Source organism: Pelecanus crispus, chromosome 1 (genome assembly GCF_030463565.1).
Source record: "Pelecanus crispus isolate bPelCri1 chromosome 1, bPelCri1.pri, whole genome shotgun sequence".
NCBI lineage: Eukaryota > Metazoa > Chordata > Aves > Pelecaniformes > Pelecanidae > Pelecanus > Pelecanus crispus.
In genome coordinates, this window is record NC_134643.1 from 150,781,429 (window position 1) to 150,805,745 (window position 24,317).

The following is a 24,317-nucleotide window of genomic DNA, read 5'->3' on the forward strand; positions in this document are numbered from 1 at the left end:
TGTTTTCTAGCTGACCATTGTACAGACCAGCAAATCTTCAGTGCATGCCCTGAAAGCTTGGATTTTCTTTGGATGGGTTTTCATTATGGCACTATTGCCGTTCTTTACAATCTAAAGAAAGCCTGCATTCATAAGGATTACTGCATCTGCGAAGGATGAAGAATAAGTAGGAATGATGAACTCCAGTGGTCATGAATGGGCGGATTGTCCCGGGCATTTGTTCAGTTGTCAGTATATTGTGAAGTATTTGGGCTAGCAAAAAATGTTGGCTTTGGGTAACATGCTTGTTTTATTAAAAGCACAGTAGAGTACTCGGAGAGAGTGTATTCCAAGACAGCATGTGATGTACTAGTGTATATCTCTCCTTAAGTGATTGACTTATTTATTTCTCACTAAAAGCTTGTAACTTTACATTTTAATTCTACTTTCCATCGCTAGCTGTGCTTGTCTTATCAGACAAGTCTTATCAAAAAGGTACTTGCAATTCTGAGTGGGATGCTGTGTTGTGTTATGCCAGGAGCGCTGAAGAAGGAAAACCTTGCTGTACTGGCTGAAGATCAGAGTTGATTCTGGAGTCTGAAATGTTCCCTGTGGTCACAAATATAAATAGTACTGTGATCAAGGGTTGCGTGCCTTCAGATTCCGCTTTGCCCCTGTTGTAGTAGGTGGTAGTAAATGCAAGCTTTTTTCCATGGTGTTCCGATAAAGCACTTCAGTGGTTCTACCCTCAGCGATATTAGTCTCTTCTAAATACAGCATTAATTGGGGTAAATGGTCACTGGGCAGTTGCTGTACTCTACATAGCATGCAGCCCTTTGCAGTGGTCCAGTACCAGAGCAACTAAATAACATCTCGCGTTACCAGTTTGCTCTTGATAGAACAAGCTGGTTCAACTACAACCAACGCTTTAAATAAATAAAACATTAGAAAGCTAGTACAGTGTCATTTAAAATAAAGAATTAGAATAAAATTATTTGGTAAAGGGTTTTGCAGGGTATGGGTACCTAGTGTGCCTGGCACTGACTGTGCAGATCAGAACGGATGTGTCTCTTGTGACTGACTGGGTCTTCTGATTCCATTGATACTGGCTTAGCAACTGCACAAACCAAATATAACACCTGTTATTATTGTATTAAAATTATAACACTTATGTGAGTGTTATTTATTGCACACAGTATTAATATTCTGGTCTGAAGAAGGTTTTCTTGCCTTTCAGTTTTCACTGTGGAATCTGTTTTGGTTGAGTCAACAAGCAAACCTGGGGACTTTCATACAGCTGCTGAAGTGGCAAATGTTAGTGGTGCTTTTTGAAGACATATCTATAGTTAAAGAGATAACCTTTCCTGAAAGGTATTTTGCTAGTGACAGTTCATTACTAATGTCAAGTCTTGCATAAAGAGCCTTTGAACAGCAAACTAAGAGCTTGAAAATAGTAGCTATTTGAGATATCTATTTAGAGGGAGAGAAGCAAGAGGAAGAGATTTTTCCCTTCATGAAGATGTAGTGCTATATAAGCCATCTAGGCACATATTTTGAATATTGTTTTCTTCAGATTTTCAGTGAAATTATTTTGCACACAGTTGCCATCTTTAGGATCTTTGCTAGTAGTAGACTTGAGCACACAGTGATGTGCTTTTTTTCAGATCTCTGCTAATGTATGCATGTTTCCTGGTTTGACGGGAATTGGTATGACTGCATTTCCTGACATCAGGACATCTGTGATTATTGCTGATAGAAGTTGTTAATTGAACATTTGCACTTCTGTAGGCATCAGTTGCCCAGCTATTATATGTCAGGCTGGATTTGCATTACTATAGTCATGTCACAGAATTTTTTTTCTTTTTTTTCATGTTCCTATTTGATAATTTTGATAGGTCACACTGAAGGAACTGGCCTGTATAGTACATATGTACGACCCAGCTTTCACGCTACTTCTGGCACAGAAAATTGAAGAACAATGTCCAATATTACTATATCCCGTGGTCATGTGGACTCCTAGGATATTTCACCAGGTCTTTTGGAAACTGCAAAAGCAATGACTGTCACTCCGAAAGTATACTAGACCAACCTGTGCTCTGCTTGTGTCCACTCTAAGAAAATGCATCATCATCTTTGTGTCAGCGTACCTCACCCATGCCTCAGCTTTAGCTGTGCTAGCCCAAGTTGTGCTTTACCTTGGACTCAAGGATACTGTGTTTCTAGCAGTGTTGAAGGTCCTAGATATTGTTGGAGACAGAGGGTGTCCAAATTAGCAAATGGCCTCGTACAGTTGACTTGAAAGGTCTACTTTACTCACAGTGTTGTCTCTTCTTAGCTTCTAGAGGAGAGCTTGTATGTGGAGCTGTTATCATGTAACACGTCTCTGTAGAGTTTTCCTTCCTTCTCCTATTCTTTGGGAATATGATTGCTACTGTCTGTGGGTTCACATAACTGTTAAATCCCGTGGTGTGTTTGCAGGGGAGTGCTGTTACTCCATCTTGCGGGTGAGGAGTTGTGGCAAGGAACAAGATCAAAAGCATTCACGGAATCTGTTTTAGTTGTCCCTTTTTGATGCCTGCAATTGGGATTTTTCTTCTCTTTATGCTCCCAGATATGCTCTTATGTGTCAGTGAAGCTTGGAAAGCCCACTACTCTTGCAAACCAGACCTCTAAATACTTACTTGTTCAAGAATGCCAAGTCATGCCCCCTTGTGAAAAGTGGCTTGTGGTTGTTTGCATCACCCAGAAGCTTTTATGGACTCAAGCCTGGAATCCAGCTCTACAGACAACATGGCTTTGCTTTAAGGCTGTCACTCTTGGAAGAGATCCACCTTGCTGATATTCTTTCCAAATTTTAATAACCAGGATGTCGTCCTAGTGCACAGAAGCCTCCTGTGAGTTGTAACAAGTCCAATCTTAGAGTAACCCCAAAAGGTGTGTTGGAATGAGGCTGGATTTCATGTTTGAGCTGTCTAACGCAGTGTAATGTTCTCATGTTCTGCCTGCTGATTTTGGGGAGTGGAGATCAATTTTCTAAAGTGAACTGAAATGAAGTTTACTGTGCTGCATGTGCAGAGTGGGACACTTCAGGTTGTTTTAGAAAACTGTTCTGCACAAAAATGTGCTATTGGAGTTAAAATAAAGTAATGGTAGCAATAATGGAGGGAAGAGACAAGTCAGGCGGCTCCATGCAGTTTTGGTTACAGCTTCTTTGCACTTTGCTTCTTGGTGAGCATTCTTGTCTTTGCTTCTACAGCCTGTCATCACCCAGCCTTCTTCCTCCCTTGGTGAGCATTCTTGTCTTTGCTTCTACAGCCTGTCATCACCCAGCCTTCTTCCTCCCTCTCTGAGCTATGTCATGGTGCCCTCACTGCTCCAGCGTCTGTGGGTTTTCTGGTGTCCCATGAGTTCGTGCTGTAGTTTTGATCAAAGTAAATGTGGAAGTCTAGGTAGATAACCAGAACTGTTTCTAATCTTCCATAACCAGTGGTAGAACTGTGATGGAAGCCTTTTTGGAGATACTCATAAGCTAATTCAGATTTTTCTTCCTCGTGTAGTAAGTGATTGTCTTAACAGCTACAATACAGAGTATTTCTCGCTATTGTCACTTTTATTTTCCCCAGAAGTCTTGACTTTCTTTTTTGAATCCCTTTTTAAAAAACTTTTATGGAGGTCTTTATTTAATCTTTTACATCAAGGTATGTATTAATAGGGTAAGACTTAAGCCTAGCAAAATAACTCATACAAATTTTATCTGACAGAACTTGCCTTGCTTTTATGAGATACTTCCTCAGACACTGGAACTGTGAAATGTCGTTGTTCTAACATGTTTTCTACTCCTTGTCTGCAAAAAATCAAGTTACTTTCATGCAAGCATGCCTTTTGCAAAATCTGCAGCCACATTAGGTGAGGATACCACAGAGACTACTCAGTCTATCAGTGTTGGATTGCAAAGTCTTGAGTCTTGTTGACATCTCTGCAATTTGTCTGGCCTTAATATTTAATAAGCCTGATACTCTGCAATCTCTGGAGTGAGAGCAATTCTTTTAAAAACCACCTTGTGCCTCTGCTGGAGTTCTCACCAGGCTCTTTAAATTCAGATGTGTGCTTGCAATGCTGTGTCTGGAGGGTAAAGCAATGATCATCAATTTTACAGCTCCATACTCTTGTTGTATTAAACTTTTAAGCAGTTTGCAGAAAGAATACTTTATATAGCACAGCAGGACCTTGGTTTTGCTCCTGGCCAGTGGCAGTAATGCAAGTCGCAGGTTGCTTTTTCAGGAGGGTGAGTGTTAAGAGGCAAGTGACTTGGCAGAGGCTGCCTGTCCAGGCAGCACTACGTTCTGTCCAGGCCAGAACAGCCTGTGTGTTCTGGTTGTCTGCTTGATGCCAAGTGGCTCACTGGGACCTAGACTTTTGCAGAGGGAGCTGGTTGTTGAATGCACAGGAGGTGCGTGAGAGGTGCAGCCTGAATCCATCAGTGAAATGGCAACAGTCGAAGCTGCAGATAAAGGTCTGCAGATGTACTAGAAAAAAGCAACTGGGACTGCTCCATGAAGACAAACTTTTTTTTTTTTGTCTTCTGCCAAAAGCCATGGGGAATCTCGGGGAAATACAGTCTGAGTAAACCGGTTTAGGCAGCATCTGTGAACATAAGGGCTCTTTCATTTCCAAACTTCTGATTTGAGCTCTGGTTTTGTCTTTGGATACACAGGAGTCAATTTTCAGGATTGCTAACTGTCTGCAGGTTCCCACCAGTTGGACTTATTTATGGTAGTACTTATTTATGGTAGTAGAAAGTGTTCATCCTCTGTGCCTTGTGTCCCAAATTTGCTAGCTCAGGTTGGAGGCGGCTGTTGAAACAGCTGCCTTTTCTGGTTTTCAGGTAGCCTAAGCAAAGACTCTGACTTCCTTCTTTCTGCAAACCCTTAGCCAGTAGAAAGTCATGCACAAATTATTAAAAGTATTTGTCATTACATTGGCATATTTCACCAAGGAAACCCATGCTAAAGATGATAACACTTTGAGTTATTTTTGTGTAAGAAGCTGTGTAGCTGAAATTGAAAAGCACTGCTCTAAATTATGTGGTTTGGGAGTTTTCTAGAACTCTTCCAAAAAACTTTTTAGTTTTATAAACCCGTGGAAGTGGCTTTTTAGGTCTCAAAAGTGCTTTTAGCAAGTAACTTTGAGCTGACATCTAAAGGGGAAAAAAAAATGTAACACCACCCCCCCCCACCACCCCGAGGCTTGAATCAAATTTGGATAATTTCTTTTTCTCTTTCTTTATGTATGCAAGTTGCAAATGCTTTGTGATAATATCTCCTAACATGGCTTTAGATTTTGAACTTGAGCTTGAACTTTAGTATTAGATTTGTTTGTCAGACTTAAGTTGGTGCTTATACTTCAACACTGTAATTTGTTTTGTTTGCAGTTAATTACTGTTCTTTTTTTCCCCCACCCATCTTGATGAACAACCTGAAAGACAAATGTGTGGGAGCTCTTGCAAACTGCTAATGGCTTTTAAAAGGCAAAGAGTTAAATCGGAACTCTCTTCAAGTGCACCAGGGGCTCCCAGTGTCCTCAAAAAATGAACTTCATATAGTACTTCTGTGGCTTTTTTAACATGAATTGCACAAAGGAGATCCAGTGTCTGCCTATGGACTGTGAATGAACTAAACTCTAATACTTTGAGACATATTAAAACGTAGTTTCTGGGATGTAGGAAGTATCATGTTGGGCTGAAAATGCTCTGTCTGGTTTCTCTTCTTAGCTTGTAAGTTTGGCTGCATGGAAGGGGGTGAGATGACAGATATGTTTCCTGCTGGCTTAGGGCAAGAGCCCTTCATTTTTCCTGGTGGCTTCCCTAAATGTCAAGGTATACAGAGTGGTGGTACCAAAACTGAACTCGATGGAGGCAAAATAGAAGCTTGCAATGGGTTGCCCTAGATAATTTACCTCCATTGAAGTAAATCTGCAGTTTTTATGTATTGGCTATCGATCTAGCTTGTGTGCTGTGAGGGTATTGATAAGTGCATGTACACTGCCATTTAACCTGCAAATTTGTATGGCAACAAATCTTGGAGTAAGTACTTCTTAAAGTTTCAAGAGGTGTTTTTCCAAGTGTCTAGATAATCATCCATCTCTTAACCACATTGTCCAAAAGCAATAGTACTAGCGTGTAATTTTCAAAAATAAAAAGCTTGTTGTAAAGACTTCCATGTTCTCCAAGGACAGCGCTCTCTTGATGAGCAATGTTGACAGATGTAGATTGTCTCAGCACTTAAGTGCAGGGTGGTGTAACCTGTTATCTACACAAACCAATGTTTTAGGGGTTTTTTGTGTTAGGGCTCTGGTATCAGATAAATAGTTTAATCTAACAGCCACATCACTATTAAATGAGGTACTGTGTGGTTTGGGATGGCAGTTGTAAGCTAGACAAAATGCGTTATATTGTATTGCATGTTGTTGTCACTGGCACTTGTATTCTTCTGTCAAGCATTTTCTTAGTCTACGAAAAGAGTACCTCTGGAGAACTAAAAGTAAAGTGAAGACAGAATTAGCTGTTGCTGTATTTCAATTGAAAAATCTAAATGGAAAAGTAAAAAGAAAAGGCTGTGAAGGTTACACCTGAGCAGTAACGTGGCTGATTACTTAAACTTGTGTATGCAGCAATGGTAAAGGATGTTCATGGTGAGCAGCAGTGCTTGGTTTCATGGCCTGTTTACTCTCTGTATTACCTCTCACGTGTGGGTGTGAGTCCATCCCCTGTCCTCTAGTTTTATGGGAAGTGGGAGTTGTTCATGCTTCTGATGGCAAATGTGTAAGTTCCCAGGTTTTTATAGATACCATGTGCAGTTAATTCTTTTAAAAGCATGTTGACTTAAGCAATTTTCTAACTGAAGTAGTTAGACATAGTTAACCCCTTGTGTTGATAAAAATCATGTCATGAGAAACAACTTAAGAAGGTTTGGAGAATATTTGGGTGACGCTTATCTGAAGCAGCTCTGAAAGTGCAGCAGTGTGAAGCAAGTGAAACAGAAAGATCCTTCTTTTGGCTTAGTATCTTCCTGAAAGGGTATCCATCCACCTTGGGATGCAAATATTGCTTTATAGTGATTATTTTGCATATGTCCAAACCCAAGATTTTAGTGTGGGGCTGGGAGTGGTTGTATTGAAACAGTTTGTGTGGGAAAACCTGCTGGTTCAATCTGAGAATCTCTTATGTTTGTTCTCGAGGTTATATTTGTTTGAGAGAATATGCAGGGGAGAAGAATGAATGGCCAAAAGACATCATAAATAGCTTTATGCACTTAAAATGGCTAGGATAACAGCAAGCTCATGGGGTGTGCAGTGGTTCTGCTCATGTAAGTGAGATCAGCCTCTGGAAGGATGGTCTTACTCCTTACTTCTTTCTGTCCTGCCAACAGGTCTTGCACCAAGCCCCTGTGGTGTCAGTGGGTCAGATTTTTCCACGTGATGGAGATAAAGAACAGCCAATGTCTAATCAGTCTGATCTTACTAGTGCTCAGCTGGCACCTTTGGACTAGGAGGCAACATGAAATCGTAGGTTCCCAACCACATTTGTGCCACTAGTGAGACATGCTGGGGTTAGTGTTGAGGTGGGACACAGAAGAGAGCCAGTGTGGGTATGATTGTTCGGGCACCATGCTGGCACCAGTGATGCTGAAAAGGCTGGAAGGGATGGCAAAGAGGTCAGGCCAGAGCAGCACCTGAGATCTGTCAGGAGCAGGCAAGGAGGCATCAGTCTGTAGTGGAGCAGAGCAAGAAGTTAGTGACTGGGAACTGTAGGGTGAGTTTGGCTGGAGTAAGGTAAAGCTTATACCAGTTTAGGAGGGAAGAAGGAGGGTGGTAACAGGCTGCGTAGGAGGTTGGGAATTGCAGCTGTGGGACCTCTGGACAATGTGCAGCTTATGAGCAGGCTGAGCTTTTGGCTGGCTTTTTTTGTTGCAGCTCGAAGTGCAATCTTTCTTCTTCCTCTCTGGCTCATGGGAATCAGTCAGGAAGACAGAAGTGTCATAAACCTGCTCATGCACTGCAGGCTGCAGCAGCAATTTGCCTGGCTTTTGCAGTTAGTACTAAAACAACTGCTTAAATTTTACACTATAAATGAAAGCAGAAAAGGCAATCTTGGGCAAATAATAGCTGGTTTCTTTGATCCTCTGTTCACCTGTTCATAAGGTCCTAGCAGAGTATTTTCTGGCTTTTTTTGGTTCCTAGTGTGTAAAGCGGGATGGATGTCAGAGTAGCTGGGTCAGTGGGTTAAACAGCTGTAGAGTGGGCTTGAGAATTGTGGTGTGTTTGTGGGAAGGCCACAGTCACCAAAGTGCTTGCGCTCATACCAGTCATCCAGAAAGGTAAAACAGAGCGAACACATGACTTCTCAGCTCTGCTTTGGGAGACATCTGTAAGCAGCTGGTTGCCCCTATAAGATGGGATAGCTCTTCCGTCAAGACTGTGTGTGTTTGGATGTTGCAATAACAAGACTTCTATGGTCAGACATAATGATCACAAAAAGGTGGAGTTGTCATCTTGCCTCAATATCTGTCTTTTGGGTCAGTGCATTTCCCTGTAAGCCATAAACCATCTTGTTTACAAGTGCCAGTTGGTTTTCTGCCCACAGCTACAGAGCATGGGTCTTGCCTTAGCAAAAAAGATTTCCTTGAAAATTCAGTCAGCTCAAAACCTTTGTTCTACAGGTAGGAGGTTGTGTTGTTAGTAAATGGATAGGGCTTGGGTCAGCAAGACCTTTAGGAAGAGAGAAGTTGTTGTGGTTTAACCCCAGCCAGCAGCTAAACACCACACAGCTGCTCACTCCCTCCCTACTGGTGGGAAGCGGGAGAGAATCAGAAGAGTAGAAGTGCTAGCCTGGCTAGCAACAAGAGGTTCCTGCTGTGGTAATTCCTATAACATGCAACTCAAATCCCAGGTTACAACAATCTAAAGATATTTCCATTACAATCTCCACCCCTGGCCCCTTTGGACCAGATCAAAGGGTTTAACATTGCAATGAACTCGTCCCCTTGCCCTTGCTCCGGCTTGGACTTATCCACAGACTGCAGTCCCTTAGGGGTGTACCTGCTCCAAGTGGAGCCTTATCTATGAGCCACAGTCTCTCCAGGGGTATACCTGCTGTGGCATAGACTTATCCACAGCCGCAGTTGCTTTGGGGTGCACCTGTTCCTGCGTGGCCTTATCCATGGGGCACAATGCCTTCAGAGATATATACCTGCTCCAGCGTGGTCTTACGCATGGCTGCAGTCCCTCCAGGGTGTACTTGCTCTGTCTTGGGCTTATCCATGGCCACACTCTTTGAGATGCTCCAGCATGACCTCATGCACAGCCATTGACGCTTCAAGGTGTACCTACTGCAGCATGGACTTATCCACAGCCACACATGCTTTGAGGTGTACTTTTTCCAGCGTGGACTTATCCTTGGGCCACAATCCCTTCAGAGGTATACCTGCTGGGCACAGACATAACCATGTCTTTGAGATGTACCTGCTCTGGCATGGGCTTATCCACAGCCACAGATGCTTTGGGATGTCCTGCTCCCATTGTGGGCTCATCCACAGGTCACAGTCCATTTGACCTGAATTCATACTGGAGCTCCAGCTTGTCCAATACAGCAGCACAGACACAGCAGCGATGCCCTGGCCATCTGCCAGTCCAGGCACATGGCCATTGCTGTTATCAAAATGTTCCCAGGCACAGCACAGTAAGGTGATAAGCAGTACAGCAAGCAGCAAAAGCAAAAAGCAGCCACTAACAAGCACTAGACTCTAATATACAGTAAGGCAAGCAAGCCCCATGGCAAGCACAGAAGCCTGACGATTAAAAGCTAAACAGTAATAACAGCTATAAATTTGATCTAGCACATTCCAATCAAATCTGTCATTATTTCAAACCCTTCAAGCCCCACGTTGAGTGCCAAAAAGGACTGTCGTGGTTTAACCCCAGCTGGCACCTAAGCACCACACAGCCACTCTCTCACTCCCCCCTGGTGGGATGGGGGAGCGAATCAGAAGAGTAAAAGCGAGAAAACTTGTGGGTTGAGATAAAGGCAGTTTAATAGGCAAAGCAAAACAAGGGATTAATTCACTGCTTCCCATCAGCAGGTAGGTGTTCAGCCATCCTCAGGAAAGCAGGGCTCCATCATGCGTAGTGGTTACTTGGGAAGTCAAACGCCATGACTCCAAATTGTCCCCCCTTCATTCTTCTTCCCCCAGCTTTATATGCTGAGCATGATGTCATATGGTGTGGGGTATCCCTTTGGTCAGTTGGGGTCAGCTGTCCCAGCTGTGTCCCTTCCCAGCTTCTTGTGCACCCCCAACCTGCTCGCTGGTGGGGTGAGAAGCAGAAAAGGCCTTGACTCTGTGTAAGCACTGCTCAGCAGTAACTAAAACATCCTTGTATTATCAACACTGTTTTCAGCACAAATCAAAAACACAGCCCCATAGTAGCTACTATGCAGAAAATTAGCTCTACCCCAGCCAAAACCAGCACAGAAGTACTGGGAAGTTCTCCCTGAGACAACTGAAAACCTTTCTGATGCAGATTTTAGTTCATTCACCTTACTCAAACTTCTTCCTGTTCTTGTCTTCCAAAGACTTTGCTTTGGCCCCTGTCCTAATCAGAAGCTCCCAGAAATGTTTTTTGGGATAAAGGCCTCCACACACATCCATCACTTTAAATATCCTTCAAATGAGCAAAAACCTGAGGCTGGCATGCAGAACTCCTCATAGGAAGAAAACAGGCTTATCTATAGTTAACAGCTCTCCTTGTAGCTATTGTGGGGTCTTTGAACCCAAAGCCATGTCGAGATGGATGTATTTCCTGACCCTTCCCCCTTCATCCTCTCCTTATGTCAAGCCTTCAAAATTAAATGACAGTGTCAGCAAAGAGATTGCTGCTGCTTAATGAGTTTCAATGGGATTGCAGATTGAAGCCTGACTCCTTGCAATGACAGATTAATAACTCCTTCTGCTGAAGCTTTACAGCCTGTTTTAGGGGGGGGAATAATTATTGTCTGGGCTTCTTTCTTTTAAACTGGGAAGCTTCATTTCTTGCTAGTGCCTGAGCCGGGTAATATTACTGTAAAGCTTTTTGTAACAAGAGGCGTGACATTACTTTTTTTCAGACTCTGAGGAACTTGTGGCCTCCTGTTTGAGAGATGCTGAGTGTTTCTCAGAGAAAAGTAGTAACAAAACACAACGATTAAATAGGAAATTTTGTGTTACCTACCATCGAGCTGCTGTTGTTCCTGCTGTTTGTTCTTCTCAGGTGCCTACCAGTGTGGTCACCAATGTGCCTGGGGGAAAGAATCTCAAGTGTTTGGGGTTTTTCCTCATCTGGCTTAGAAGTCTGCATTGAAGGAAATGCTTCAGTTCTGCTCCTGCCTCAGGGGACTGGGACCAGTTGCAGTTGGCGCCCTGTTAGGGAGTCACTTCTGTGTGGGGCAAGGAAAGGGAATCGCAAAGGTTCGCATCTTTGTGGTTGCCCATTGCAGCTCACGCCTCCAGGGGAATGTGTGCGGCATTAGTGTATGGCTTTCACTGCTTTGGGCTTTAGAGCTAAGGAGGAATGCTTACGCTTCTGAAAGTACAAAGAATCTTTTAAAGCGTTACGTATAAAATATTTAACAGCAAATGCTTTGTTAAATCTGTGTTGCCTGGAACAATGGTTGTGCAGTAAATGAACTTGAAAACGCATGAACAAGGAGAGTTGAGGTTAGTTGCAGACTCTGACCTTCTTTGTAATCTCTGACGAGTGTATGTGCCTTTTGTAACTGTGGTCCCTTACTTCTAAGTTGAGAGAGTTTCTTTAAATTGTCTTCTGTGGCTTGTCTGAGCTCTTCCACTGAGTCACTGCTAAAGTTGGAAATTGGGACAGGAGCCTTGACTCACAGTCCTGTGCTTGGACCACAGGCCACATGTTCTTACCACAGGACAGCAGTTTCTTCCAGGGCTGAGCCTTCTGTTTAGGCTGTTCAATATATGATGTGGGGTTGTGGGGGTTTGTTTTGTTTGGTGTTTTTTTGGGTTTTGGGTTTTTTTAACTCTCTTTTCTGGGTTTTTTAGATTCTAGGGGAGAATACAGGGAGCAATTTTTCTTACTGGTTGTCATTTTGCCACATTTGTATGGTCATGTTTCTGTGGTTGCCATCTTACTTGGAACAAACTAAATTTTATGGAGTTATAACTCTCCTATGCAAATGTGAAGCTGTATGTGAAACTTAATATTTTTTCAGAAATTTAACTACTGAAATTCCAAAGCAGTCTTCTATTTAAATCTCTTGATAGTTGTACTTTTAAATTACTTTTTTCTACCTTAAACCTGTTCTTTAACCCCATCATCAGTAAGAACGTGCATTACAGAATAAAGCATATCTGCCTGCTTCTGTAGTTCATAAATTGTTTTTTTGATCATTTCACTGTACATATGAGTGTGTAGATCACACTAACATGACACGACCTCAAAAAGAATTAGTTCCCCTAGGAAAAAAACAAAGCAATAGTTAGTCAGAAGGCGTTTTGACCATTACAGACACTCTTGTGGGTTTTTTGGAACTCAAGGCTTGTGAGAAGGCGAGGGTGTGCATGGTGCACATGTGTCCGGCATCACAGAGCCAGCAAGTTAATTTGGCATTTGGCTCTCCAGTGTCCCAATAACTTTTTTTTATTTGAGTAATCTGTTTATTTAAATTCAAAACTATGCTTAGTTTGGCTTACTTAAAAAGTGAATAAAATGCTTATTACAAAGATGCACTTGATAGCATACTGCTACATGTGCCTACAAGGAAGAATTACCAGCTTGTTTACTGTCTTTTAACTTCCTTATCTAAAATAGCCCTAAGGCAATGAGAAAGCATGACCTTGAATCTGTTGTTCAGCATTTCAGATTTTGGATATCCCCCAAATTTCCTTCAGAGTTCAAGAATTGGCATCACCTGCCTCCATTCCCTGTCAAAAAAAATGCCTTTTTCTTTTTTTCCTCTCTTTCTTTCTTTTTTTCCTCTCTTTCTTTCTTTCTTTTTTTTCTCTTTCTTTCTTTCTTTTTTTTCCTCTCTTTCTTTCTTTCTTTTTTTTCCTCTCTTTCTTTCTTTCTTTTTTTCTCTTTCTTTTTTTTTTTAACTGAAACGTGATGAGGACTTGTCTTGTGTTTACGCTGCTGAACATAAACTGCCAAAGACAAGGATTAATTTCAAAACAGGTTTCCCATTTTTCAAGTCTTGCACCTTCTGCAGTGATGTGACAAACTGATGAATGCCATGCTGGCAGCGTTGCACCATTAAGAAAGTAGCTAAGAGATTAGCGATGCTGAGTGCGAGACCCTAACAGAGGTCTGGAGCTCTGTAGTCCCTTGCTTAACCGTTCTTCAAGGGGCCGTATAGCAGTGTTCCTCTGCTCCTGTATGCAATAGCACAGTGAATGGCAAGCAAATGGTATAGAGAACGGGTTGCTAGCACCTCTGGAGGTGGTACATAATGTTTGATCTGAATTTTAATGTGCAACAACATTTGCAGCTCAGTTCTGGATCAGAAACAATGCTTTGTAAGAAGTGTTGAAACTTCCTCATAAATCACTGTCAAATTTGAAGGTGTGGACTGTGAGATTCAAAGGTTGACCCTGTATTAGGAAAAATATTTTCTCTGTTGGTGTTTCAGGCTATTTAAAGTAAAACTTTCCAACTGTGATATCTTGATGCACACAAACATCCTACAGTAAAACAAGCTGTGTGATTAAATATTATTAGTCTTTTGACTTGAAAATACTTACAGAGCTTTCTTTCATCCTTCTTGCCAAGTTTTTCTTCATCTTTGTTTCTTTGACTTCAAGCTGGTAAAAAGTTTAGTTTGAGAGTATGGAGGAAAGAGGTCTAGACTTTCAGATGTAAGAAATCCTTTTTACGTATTCTTTACGTGTTTTTTCAAAAGCAAACAGGTGTTTTACCATCACCTTGCACCATGAGGAAGGTGGTGTCCAAGTACCAAAATACGCTATTCTGCCTCTGTGTGGGCTGCACTAAGGAGAGGCAAGCTGTGTGCTGAGGTGAGACTGGGTCCTGACAGGCCTGCCCCACTTGACAAACCAGTCAGTGGCTTGCTGTAGTGTTGCTGTCAAAATTTATTACTTTTACCTTTAAAAAAAGGAAAGACTACTAGCAAGTGTTTTCTCTGCTGCATCACAAAATCTGCTTTCCTGTATTTATGTGGCATTAACAGTAGCTGAACATAGAATGATAGGATCGTTTAGGTTGGAAAAGAACCTTAAGATCATCAAGTCCAACCATTAACCTAGCACTGTCAAGTCCACCACTAAATCGTGTCCCTAAGCACCATATCTATGTGTCTTATAAATATTTCTAGGCATAGGGACTCAACCACTTCCCTGGGCAGCTTGTTCCTGTGCTTGACAACCCTTTTGGTGATGAAATTTTTCCTAATATCCAACCTAAACCTCCCCTGGCGCAGCTTGAGGCCATTTCCTCTCGTCCTATCACTAACTACATGGGAGAAGAGACCAACACCCACCTCACTACAACCTCCTGTCAGGGAGTTGTAGAGAGCGATAAGGTCTCCCCTCAGCCTCCTCTTCTCCAGGCTAAACAACCCCAGTTCCCTCAGCCGCTCCTCATAAGGCCTGTGCTCCAGACCCTTCACCAGCCTTGTTGCCCTTCTCTGGACACGCTCCAGCACCTCAATGTCCTTCTTGTAGTGAGGGGCCCAAAACTGGACACAGTATTCCAGGTGTGGCCTCACCAGCGCTGAGTACAGGGGCACAATCACCTCCCTGCTCCTGCTGGCCACACTATTCCTGATACAAGCCAGGATGCTGTTGGCCCTCTTGGCCGCCTGGGCACACTGCTGGCTCATGTTCAGCTGGCTGTCAGCCAGCCCTGCCAGGTCCTTTTCAGCCAGGCAGCTTTCCAGCCACTCTTCCCCAAGCCTGTAGCGCTGCATGGGGTTGTTGTGACTGAAGTGCAGGACCCGGCACTTGGCCTTGTTGAACCTCATACAGTTGGCCTCAGCCCATGGATCCAGCCTGTCCAGATCCCTCTGCAGGGCCATCCTACCCTCCAGCAGATCGACACTTCTGCCCAGCTTGGTGTTGTCTGCAAACTTACTGAGGGTACACTCGATCCTCTCGTCCAGTTCATTGATAAAGACATTAAACAGAACAGGCCCCAATACCGAGCTCTGCGGAACACCACTTGTGACCAGCTGCCAACTGGATTTAAGTCCATTCACCACAACTCTTTGGGCCCAGCCACCCAGTCAGTTCTTTACCTAGCGAAGAGTATGCCCATCCAAGCCATGAACAGCCAGTTTCTCCAGGAGAATGCTGTGGGAAACAGTATCAAAGGCTTTACTAAAGTTCAGGTAGACAACATCCACAGCCTTTTCCTCATCCACTAAGCAGGTCACCTTGTCATAGAAGGAGATCAGGTTAGTCAGGCAGGACCTGCCTTTCATAAACCCATGCTGACTGGGCCTGATCACCTGGTTGTCCTGTATGTGCCACCTGATGGCACTCAAGATGATCTGCTCCATGAGATGAGGCATGATTCAGCCTGCAAATCTGGTGATGGTCAGGTTTTTTTAGAAAGTTACCAGGCTATAATCTCTATGATACCTCTTTTGACTGATTTTTCAATATGAAGGATGCTTTGGCCACATCTGGGCTGAGAAAATACAGTATAGATAATATAATTTTTTTTTTTTTTTTTTTAATATCGTATACAGAGAAAAAAACATTAAGGGTTTCTGAATTTAGGGCAGGGTAGAAGTTTAGAAGTGTCACTGGCAAATAACCTCTAGCAAATACTTAACACTTAAATTTTTTTTTGTTTGCTTCATCTCAACAGGGAATAAGACTTCATTCCTCAAACATATGTTATATCATTGATTACTATTAGGTTAGGCAAGCTGACCATGTCTGAGTTTCTTTTTTTATTCAAGCCACATCATGGTTTTCTGACTGGTTTAGATTTTTTCTGTTTTACTTGGAAGTTTTTCTGACAGCCTTTGAGAGCCTGCTTTAAGGACCATTTTTCTTAAATTGTATTCTCCGTGTTACCCAGTCAAGTAAGACAGATATCATGGATGAGGGCAAAAAAAATGCAATGCTTTTCAATAGCTTGCCTTAGTTCTTGTAGCCAACTATTTCCACCATTAGAGCACTTTTGTGACTAGATCATTTAGTCCTGAGAGCTAGAAAAATAACATGAATGGCACAGGTTGGAAAGTTACATGTCCAGAACTTGGCTGATGTCTGTCTGATAGTCACTCAACTATAAAACTTTAATTCTGCTCCCTTTTGTTTCCATGCTGTATCCTATAGAAGTCAGTTAAAGACAGAATAAGAATAGATATAATCAAAATAACAACAACAGAAGTAATCGAAAGAATGTTAGTTTGTGCAAATAGTCTTAGGTTAGGCTTCGCTTTGAAGAAAAGTTTACAGAAACTTTTCAGAATTTAAACAAATGAAAAACAAAATTCTACTTTCTGATATAACAGCAGAGTTTTCCAGGTTGAGAGATGCACATCAGTGATGATATACAAATTTCTTCAAAGTCATATGCAAACAAAATCAATTAGAAATCTGACATGCTGCCTACACATGAGGTGGTCCTTTTGAGAAAGTGAAAATAATGAAAGAAACCTAAGACTACAGTCCTTTAAGGATAGCCAAGTGCATCATCATTTAAACTCATAAAGAGTCATGGAAATAAAAGCCCATTCTTGTGAATGTCAGTTGTTGATTCAAGGGAAATGTTTAACAGAACACACGACAAAAAGATTGATGTACTTGTGGATGGCCTTCGTGCCGCAGTTCAGCTTCAGTACTATAAATTTTTTTTGAGCAGAAGCATGACTGGTCACCCCCGCTGCCTGCTTTCCATAAGGTGAGTTGTGGTCCAGGGTAGGGGTAGACTGAGGAAGCAAAAGCATCCCCTTCCTGGTCTGCTGGATCACTTTGGCTTTTATGATCAGACTCATATTGCTATTTGAACAGGTTGCCCAGAGAGGTGGTAGAGGCCCCATCCCTGGCAACATTCAAGGTCAGGTTGGACAGGGCTGTGAGCAACCTGATCTGGTTAAAGCTGTCCCTGCTCGCTGCAGCGGGGTTGGGCTAGATGACCTCTAAAGGTCCCTTCCAGCCCAAAGCATTCTATGATTCTATTTTTTCCCATCTGACTTAGTTTTAGCCTCAGCAGTGCAGTCTGTCATTTAAACAAAAAAAACCCACCCAACCCAACTCCAAAGCAACAGAAATCCCCAAGACTGACCCAGGAAGCAACAAAGTTGCTTTCAAAGAAACCTGTGCAGCATAAAGCATCTGTCTGAAGTGTCCAAATGTTCATGGGAAAGAGTATGAATTGCAGAATAATTTAGATTGAAAAAGGCCTCTGGACATAGTCTTGCCCAGCCCTCTGCTCACAGCAGGCTCCCACAGCTTGGGTCACTCAGGGCCATATTCACCTGAGTTTTGGCTATATGCAAGGATGGAGATCATACAGGCCTTCTGGACAGCCTATTCTGGTGCTTAGCCACTTCATTGTTTAAAAAACAAAACCAAACCTTACCTAATTTTTATTTCCCTGCATTGCAACAAGTTTGTTGCCTTTAGTCTTAATCACCATGTACTTTTCAGAAGAGGCGGTCCCTCTCTTCTCTGTCTTCCCAGTAGATAGCTGCAAACAGCAGTAAGATCGCCGCTGAGTCTCCTTCAGGCTGAAATGTGGTTAATACAAACTGCACTGCATAGGGAAGGACCCTCAGTATTCGGTACCTGGCTCTTTTCCAGGAGGGTATGAAAGAAGTGGTATCTAAACAGGTCTGAGTTCACTGGTTGATCCAGGCAACTGATTCACACCTTGAATTCACTGATTGAACTGTGTGTCGTGGAGTCTGAGTACCTCCGGTTCCCGCAAACTGCTGTCTGCTGAAGCTCCCTGAAACCTCAGGGCTGGTTCTTTGGCACAGAACTGGGCTGGAAACCATGCAGAGCTCAGCTCTGACCCGGGACAGGCGCTTGGGGTTGCGCATGCCTATCTGAATTCATATTCTCACTTCAGTGAGTTCTGTGCTCAAACAAAACCAAAAGTAAATATGCCATTTTAAATGCTGCATCATGTAGATTGATGTTGACTATATCTGAAGTCTCATGTTTTTTATTATCAGTAGTAATTTCTTTGAAAAGGGAAAAAATATTCCCAGCTTTTTAATGCTTCATTTCCAGTAAGATGTTCTTTGTGTAGCAGCTGTGTGATCGGCATTGTACGTGCAAGATACTGGCATAAATGCTTTCTCTATTAAAAGTGAGAATGCAAGTCACGCATAGAGGGCATTGAGTTTTAATCTTTGAGATTATCCTTCCTGAGAGTCTTTGAGCAGTCATGTAAACTTGCCCTTGCAACAGTTACCGCAAACCCAAACTTTGAAAGTAAGGCTCTTCTCTAAGTTTGAAGTATTTGTAGCCCATTTCTAGCTTGCTTTTTTTTTTTTTCTCTTGTGACAGTCTTGCAATAAAATACAGTGCTGAATTAGTGGCCCTAGAGGTTTCTTTTTTGAAGAGGTAAAATGTTCTTAAGCAGTCAGATAAATATTTGTTCTGTTGATCCGGGTTCTCCATAAACTCTTCACCAGTGAGACCTTGTGGTGTAGAAGCAACACAGAGTTTGTGTACTGATTCTTCTGTATCTGTTCCTAGCCTCCAGCATCCATCCCTCCCCTTGCTTCGAAATAAGCAACAGAGCTATAGTGAATTTATGCTTGTGTTAACATCCTAGAAGTAAGTCTAGAGCATCCCACTTTGTCCATTGAGCAATTCCATGTCTCTCTCTTTCTTCTGTTCTTATTCTGCAGCTGCAACTCTGACGTTCTGGAAATGGTTGAAATCAAGTATCCAGAGAGAATTTATAGAGGATGCCCTGGCCTTCTGTATAACACATACTGGCAGGCAGCTTAGAAGGGCATCCTTTCTGAAGCTGTATATCAGGCTGTTTGGTCTGCCTGAAAAGTGCTTGGGTTTTTAGGGTTTTTGGGGAGCTTGGGGACTGACTAAATATATAAGCTTTGTTAACATTGCTTTATCAGGTGACATGGGATGTAGAAAACATCTAACAAGTCCAGTAACTTTTTAGTGTGTAAAAGACTTGATGTTCATTAGAAAACTGAAAATACTTCCGTCAGGTTTTCCATAAAGATTTTAATTTTTTTTTTTTTTTGAAAAGCATTAATGACTTCAGGATTTCTGCAGCTTATGTCTCTGACAGACGTTTCCAGCTGATGCATTTCACGTTAATGTTCAAAACATGTTATTCTGGGACTGTATGATAAATATAGCAGTATGCTTGCACCTTTGTAAAATTGGGGAACTTTCCCCTCTCTTAACTCATCTTTTGAACTACCAAGTGCCTAGTATTTTTTGCTAATGAAACTGTCCGTGATATTTGTGTGGCTTTCTTGGCCCCTTCCATTTTCACACCTATTTCCTTCATGACTTAGCCCCATGTAGCTTTAGCCAGTTGGCTGCACCTTGCCTTGACCAGCTGCCACTGCTTCTGCTGGCCTCCTGCTTCCACACTGGCCACCCTGGTTCTGGCTGCATCCTGCTGTGAGACAGCAGCTGGCAGCAGGGATCAGGTGTTCCTAAACAGTGTGGTGCTCGGAGCAAAGGTCATCCAGTTTGGTATTTTATCAGTAGAAGGTGTATGAAGACAGGATGTTTCCCTGTAGCTGTGTTAGCTGGGCCATGGGACTGTGAGGGCTAAAGGACGTTTCACTTTCAAATACTGAATATCAATTATGGATATAATTGGCGTATCTTCAAAACCTATTTTAAAATAACTGGTATATTTTATTATGGGAGGAAAATGTATGAGTGGATTATATCCAGTTGTATAATGCGATCACATCCTGCTCTCCAGTGCATCTTGCTAATGCAATAGCAACAGGGGTTTCCCATCTGCTTTTGTAATGAATTCACCCAAGGACGGTCTCTGAGCCTAAGAAGCTATTACTTCTGTTGGTGTCCCTCTCTCTATTCTCAGTTTAGTAGCAGTATAGATCTGGCTTTGTGCCACTGCTATGCATAAGCTCATCTGTACAGTTTTTATTCTGGCTTCTGATTTACTACAGGATTTCTGGCTGATGCTGGTTAGATCAGTTTCTAACATAGTCTTCCTGATGTGTTCTGCGAGCCTAGCTCTTCTGAGGTGTAAGGGGGGTGAGAGCAGCGGAAAGCTTTGGCTGCTTGCCTGGCTGAGTTGGTGAAGATGTCTCTAGCCATAACTGGTAGTGCAAGTAGCTTGGAGGTGACTGGCCCTAACCTGTCGCTTTGTGCAGAGCTGCGTTTCTGCCGCATCCATCATGCGTAGCTGTAAAACGCTCTGGGGTTGTTAGGAACATGCTTGTATAAACCTCTGTATTTCAGTTGTCAGTATTTTAAATTTCAGTAAGTAGATTTATTTTGCTGAGGGGGTTTCTTCCCCTCTGTTCTCCTTGAGTACGTACTTCTCTTTTCTAAATAAAATACATCTTAATCTTCCAGTTACTCTTTAATGATCTTGTTGCCACTATGTTCTTTTGATTGTAGAGAAAAAGGGCCGGAGGCGTGCCAGATACTAGTGCCATAGCTACTACTTGCTGTACCTTCTCTTGCATTAAAACTATTTTTCCACTCTGAACTTGAAGAGAATGAGGTGTGTTCTTTTGGTTGGCTTTTTTGGGGGGTACAGTTTGGTTACTCTTTACACTGTCATAAAGATAAGTCTGTTTAGGGTTTTTTGTGGTGTGTGGTAGGATTTTTTTCTTTGGTATACCTTCTTTATTCTCTGATTATTACCTGTCAACTTCATTTACCATCTGGAGAAACAGATCTATGGATGCAGAGTGAGGGTTACAGGGAGCAAAACCAGCACTGACTACTGACTTGTCAACAAAAGGATCAAGCATCCATCTTGATCTTGCAGTTGTCTGGAACAAGGATTAAATCACAGATCATCCTAAGGCGGCAGGGGAGCTTTTAGTAAGTGGGTATCAATTTGTTTACTTACCAGACCAAAACCACTTTGACTGTTCTTATGTGTTCTCTCTGCAGAACTGGAGTCTTGGTCTTTTCTTAGTACATTATAAAAGGAACAGTGCTCAGTTAAAACCTTGTGCTTCTCCAGCTTCCTGGCATGGCCCTTTCATTAGGTTACAAATTATTTTTTGTCATTGTGTTTGATGCATCCCTTATTGATAGTGGTTTTTGGTTGGTTTTTATCTAGGCTGGCTGAGTAATTCTTACATTCAGAATCTCAGTTCTCTTATGATTGCTCATTTTTTACTTTTTTTTTTTTTGTGAAACGTGGAAAATGCTTGCAAAAGACATGTAGGTGGCTTCTGTGTGCATGTCATCTGAATTTTAGTTGCAATGTTTGCAGAGTACACAGGAGATTGTGCAACAAGCATTGTTTGCTTGCTTAGAATTGCCAGGCAAAAAAGCTGCATCCTTGCTGCAGCCATAAAATATTATAGCAAACATCACTGTTTGGGCTCAGTTATGGTCACATGTTTTCAGCAGTCTTTATTTGCCAGCAGTGGTGTATATACTCAGTTCTGTCCTTAGGCAGGTGAAATGTACTTGATGTGCCTTAGCGTTTAGCCTCTCGTGCAACTCGGGGTTTACAAGTTAGAGGTGTCAGTGAGGGTGAGGAAGACAAAACGGGAAACAGAGTATTTTGTTTGTCGCTTCAGGTAGATACCAGATTTTATAAATTCATCAGTAGTTTTGATGAGTTCAGGGCCTCTCTTCCTCTGCAGGAAATTGATAGTAACGATTCACTGCAAAATGTTTATGAAGCACGTACGCTTGTAAGGCTTATGCATTATACCTTGGATGTTATTTGAAACTAGAAAGTTAGGTACAGGAGTAGCAAATGAGCCTCACGGATTTTTAACTCTCTTCCAGGACTCATAGTTGGGGTGATCTTGAGATACGGGACTCCCTCTACCAGCGGCCATGACAAGCCGTTCAGCTGCTCGCAGGACAGGCCGTTTACAACCCTGCTGGTCAACGTCAGCGGGAAGTTCTTTGAGTATACGCTCAAAGGGGAAATAAGCCCTGGGAAGATCCACAACGTGGAGCAAAATGACATGTTGCGAAAGGTGAGGGTAGACCATTTCTTGTGCTTGGCTGAGTGTTTATCTCTGCTTCCCTCCCTCCTCCCCACACCATCCTATTTGAATGGTGGGTAGTATCAAGTGTCTGTATTCCTGATAGTAACAGCACTTCAATGCTTAATTCAAAAGCACCTTCGCTGCTGGCGAAACTGTGCTCTATTGCGTCTGTGTAGTGCTTTCCTACAGTCCTTGACTGCTGTTTGAAGACTTAATGTATGTATCTAATGTCTGTAGAATTCACAAAGACCAGCTGAACAAAAAAGTCTGAGTCTGCCTTTTATAATACAATATAAGGAAAATATCTCGTCTTAGTGGAAAGTGATTGTTTCTTAGTGTTTTTTTTTCCTAGGGTTTTTTAATCTGTTTATCATCAGGAAATAGTTACTGCTTATGTCCCTATAATCCACCAAATGAGACAGTCTGGTATTGGAAGTGAAATTCATCTGTTAACTGTTACTTAGATCTGCTGTTTGGCTTCTTATTCTAGTCAATGTCAGGAATTAACCACCTTTTGTGTGTGTCAAGGCTAGACTTTGAAGTGTAGGATCATAGAATCACAGAATCATTTAGGTTGGAAAAGACCTTAAGATCATCCAGTCCAACCATTAACCTGACACTACCAAGTCCACCACTAAACCAGTTAAGGGTAGAGTAGTAATTTCGTGTTTCCTGGCTTGGTGGCTGGATTATTTTTTAATGAAAGTAAAAACTAGGAATCGTTAAGGTTGGAAAGGACCTCTAAGATCATCAGTCCAACCATCAGCCCAACACCACCATGCCCACCGAACCATGTCCCAAAGTGCCACAAGGATTGAGACTTTAGGCTTGCAACCTAGAAATACTTCTTTCTGCTGACTCTGAAGAGCTTAGGTGGCTGTTTATATGTACCTGTCTGATATAGATGAATCCTGCTGAAATGAATCCTATTCTGGGAGTGTACACTTCTGTTTATCTTCTAATTTGTGCTTAGATGGGGTGAAAAGAGCCTAGGTACTCACATGTGTGCAGGTCTTGTGTTTGGATTTTAAATGTTGGGTTTTCCTCCTTACTCTAGTGTAGTCTTTCATGGATATCTGGAGCTTCCACTGAAATACGTGGAAGTGATGGATGATCCAAATTCCTGAAAAACAGTCTTGTATCTAACCTGATTGGCTTAAAACAGCTTAAACAGGATCTCATCTGCAAATATGTGAGTGTCATTTACAATAAGAGATATCTTCTCCAGCATAATTTCTATTAGAATTTTTAAATTTAAAAAGGGGACTGTGTTTGGGACTCCTGGAAGACTATCATTGGTGATGGAGGGTAATGTCTGTTTTTCTAGATGCTGTTTACCATGAAGAGCTGCTGCTTTATGCTGCTGCATGTGTATAGAGCTGGCCAGTATTTTTGAGGGTCAGCTTAGCCAGTTGTTTGCTATTTCAACAACCAAAAATAGTCGTTGTCAGAAAATGAAAGAGGAAAAAGACCTAATGATTTGTGTATGTCTGTTTCTAATTGAAGTTTCATATTTTCTTTTTTTAGGTAACATTTGACCCAGAAGTTTTTTTCAACATTCTGTTGCCTCCTATTATTTTTCATGCTGGTTACAGCCTGAAGAAAGTAAGTGTAATAATTTTCTGAGGAAAGTAGCCTTTTTTTTTTTTTTAATGTGAGACTGCTGATATGTTCATGAAATGGAGTGCAGTCTCCATTTCAAGCATTTTTTTTTTTTATGTCAGTAAGAAAAATCTCATGTCCTCCATAGATGGTTGGGTTATATTGTTTTAAAAGAAAATACATGTACTTTTTACTATTAAACACATGAAACACTATTTAATCTTGCAGATTTGTTTTCCTTTGAATGTTACCAGAGGTTAAGGTCAATTTCATTTAAATTAAAAGATGTCCTGCTATGAATTGTTTTGGTCCTTCTCAAATATCCAAAATGCAGTAAACTATGCTGAGAAGTGGATCCAAACCTGAATCCTGATGGCGATGTGCCAGACACTGAATGGCAGAACGGCCCAGATTTGTTCTCGCTTGAAGATACCATAAATCGGTGCTGTAGTCTAGTTGTGCAGCTAACTCTTACACAGCTCTTCTGAAAACACCTGTGTGGAAAGCTTCCTGTCAATAAGTTCCATGTAGGATTTAATACATG

General features: G+C 41.9%; 1 protein-coding gene across 3 annotated transcripts in view; it reads left to right on the forward strand.

Annotated features, from left to right (window-relative positions):
• The window catches only part of SLC9A7 (solute carrier family 9 member A7), an 80,081-nt gene that overhangs the window by 17,032 nt on the left and 38,732 nt on the right, over nt 1–24,317 (forward strand). For all 3 annotated transcript variants that reach the window (XM_075727856.1, XM_075727857.1, XM_075727859.1), the window contains exons 2-3: nt 21,963–22,159; nt 23,699–23,776. In XM_075727856.1, coding sequence (XP_075583971.1) covers nt 21,963–22,159; nt 23,699–23,776 — 275 coding nt within the window. The remainder of the gene's footprint in view (nt 1–21,962; nt 22,160–23,698; nt 23,777–24,317) is intronic.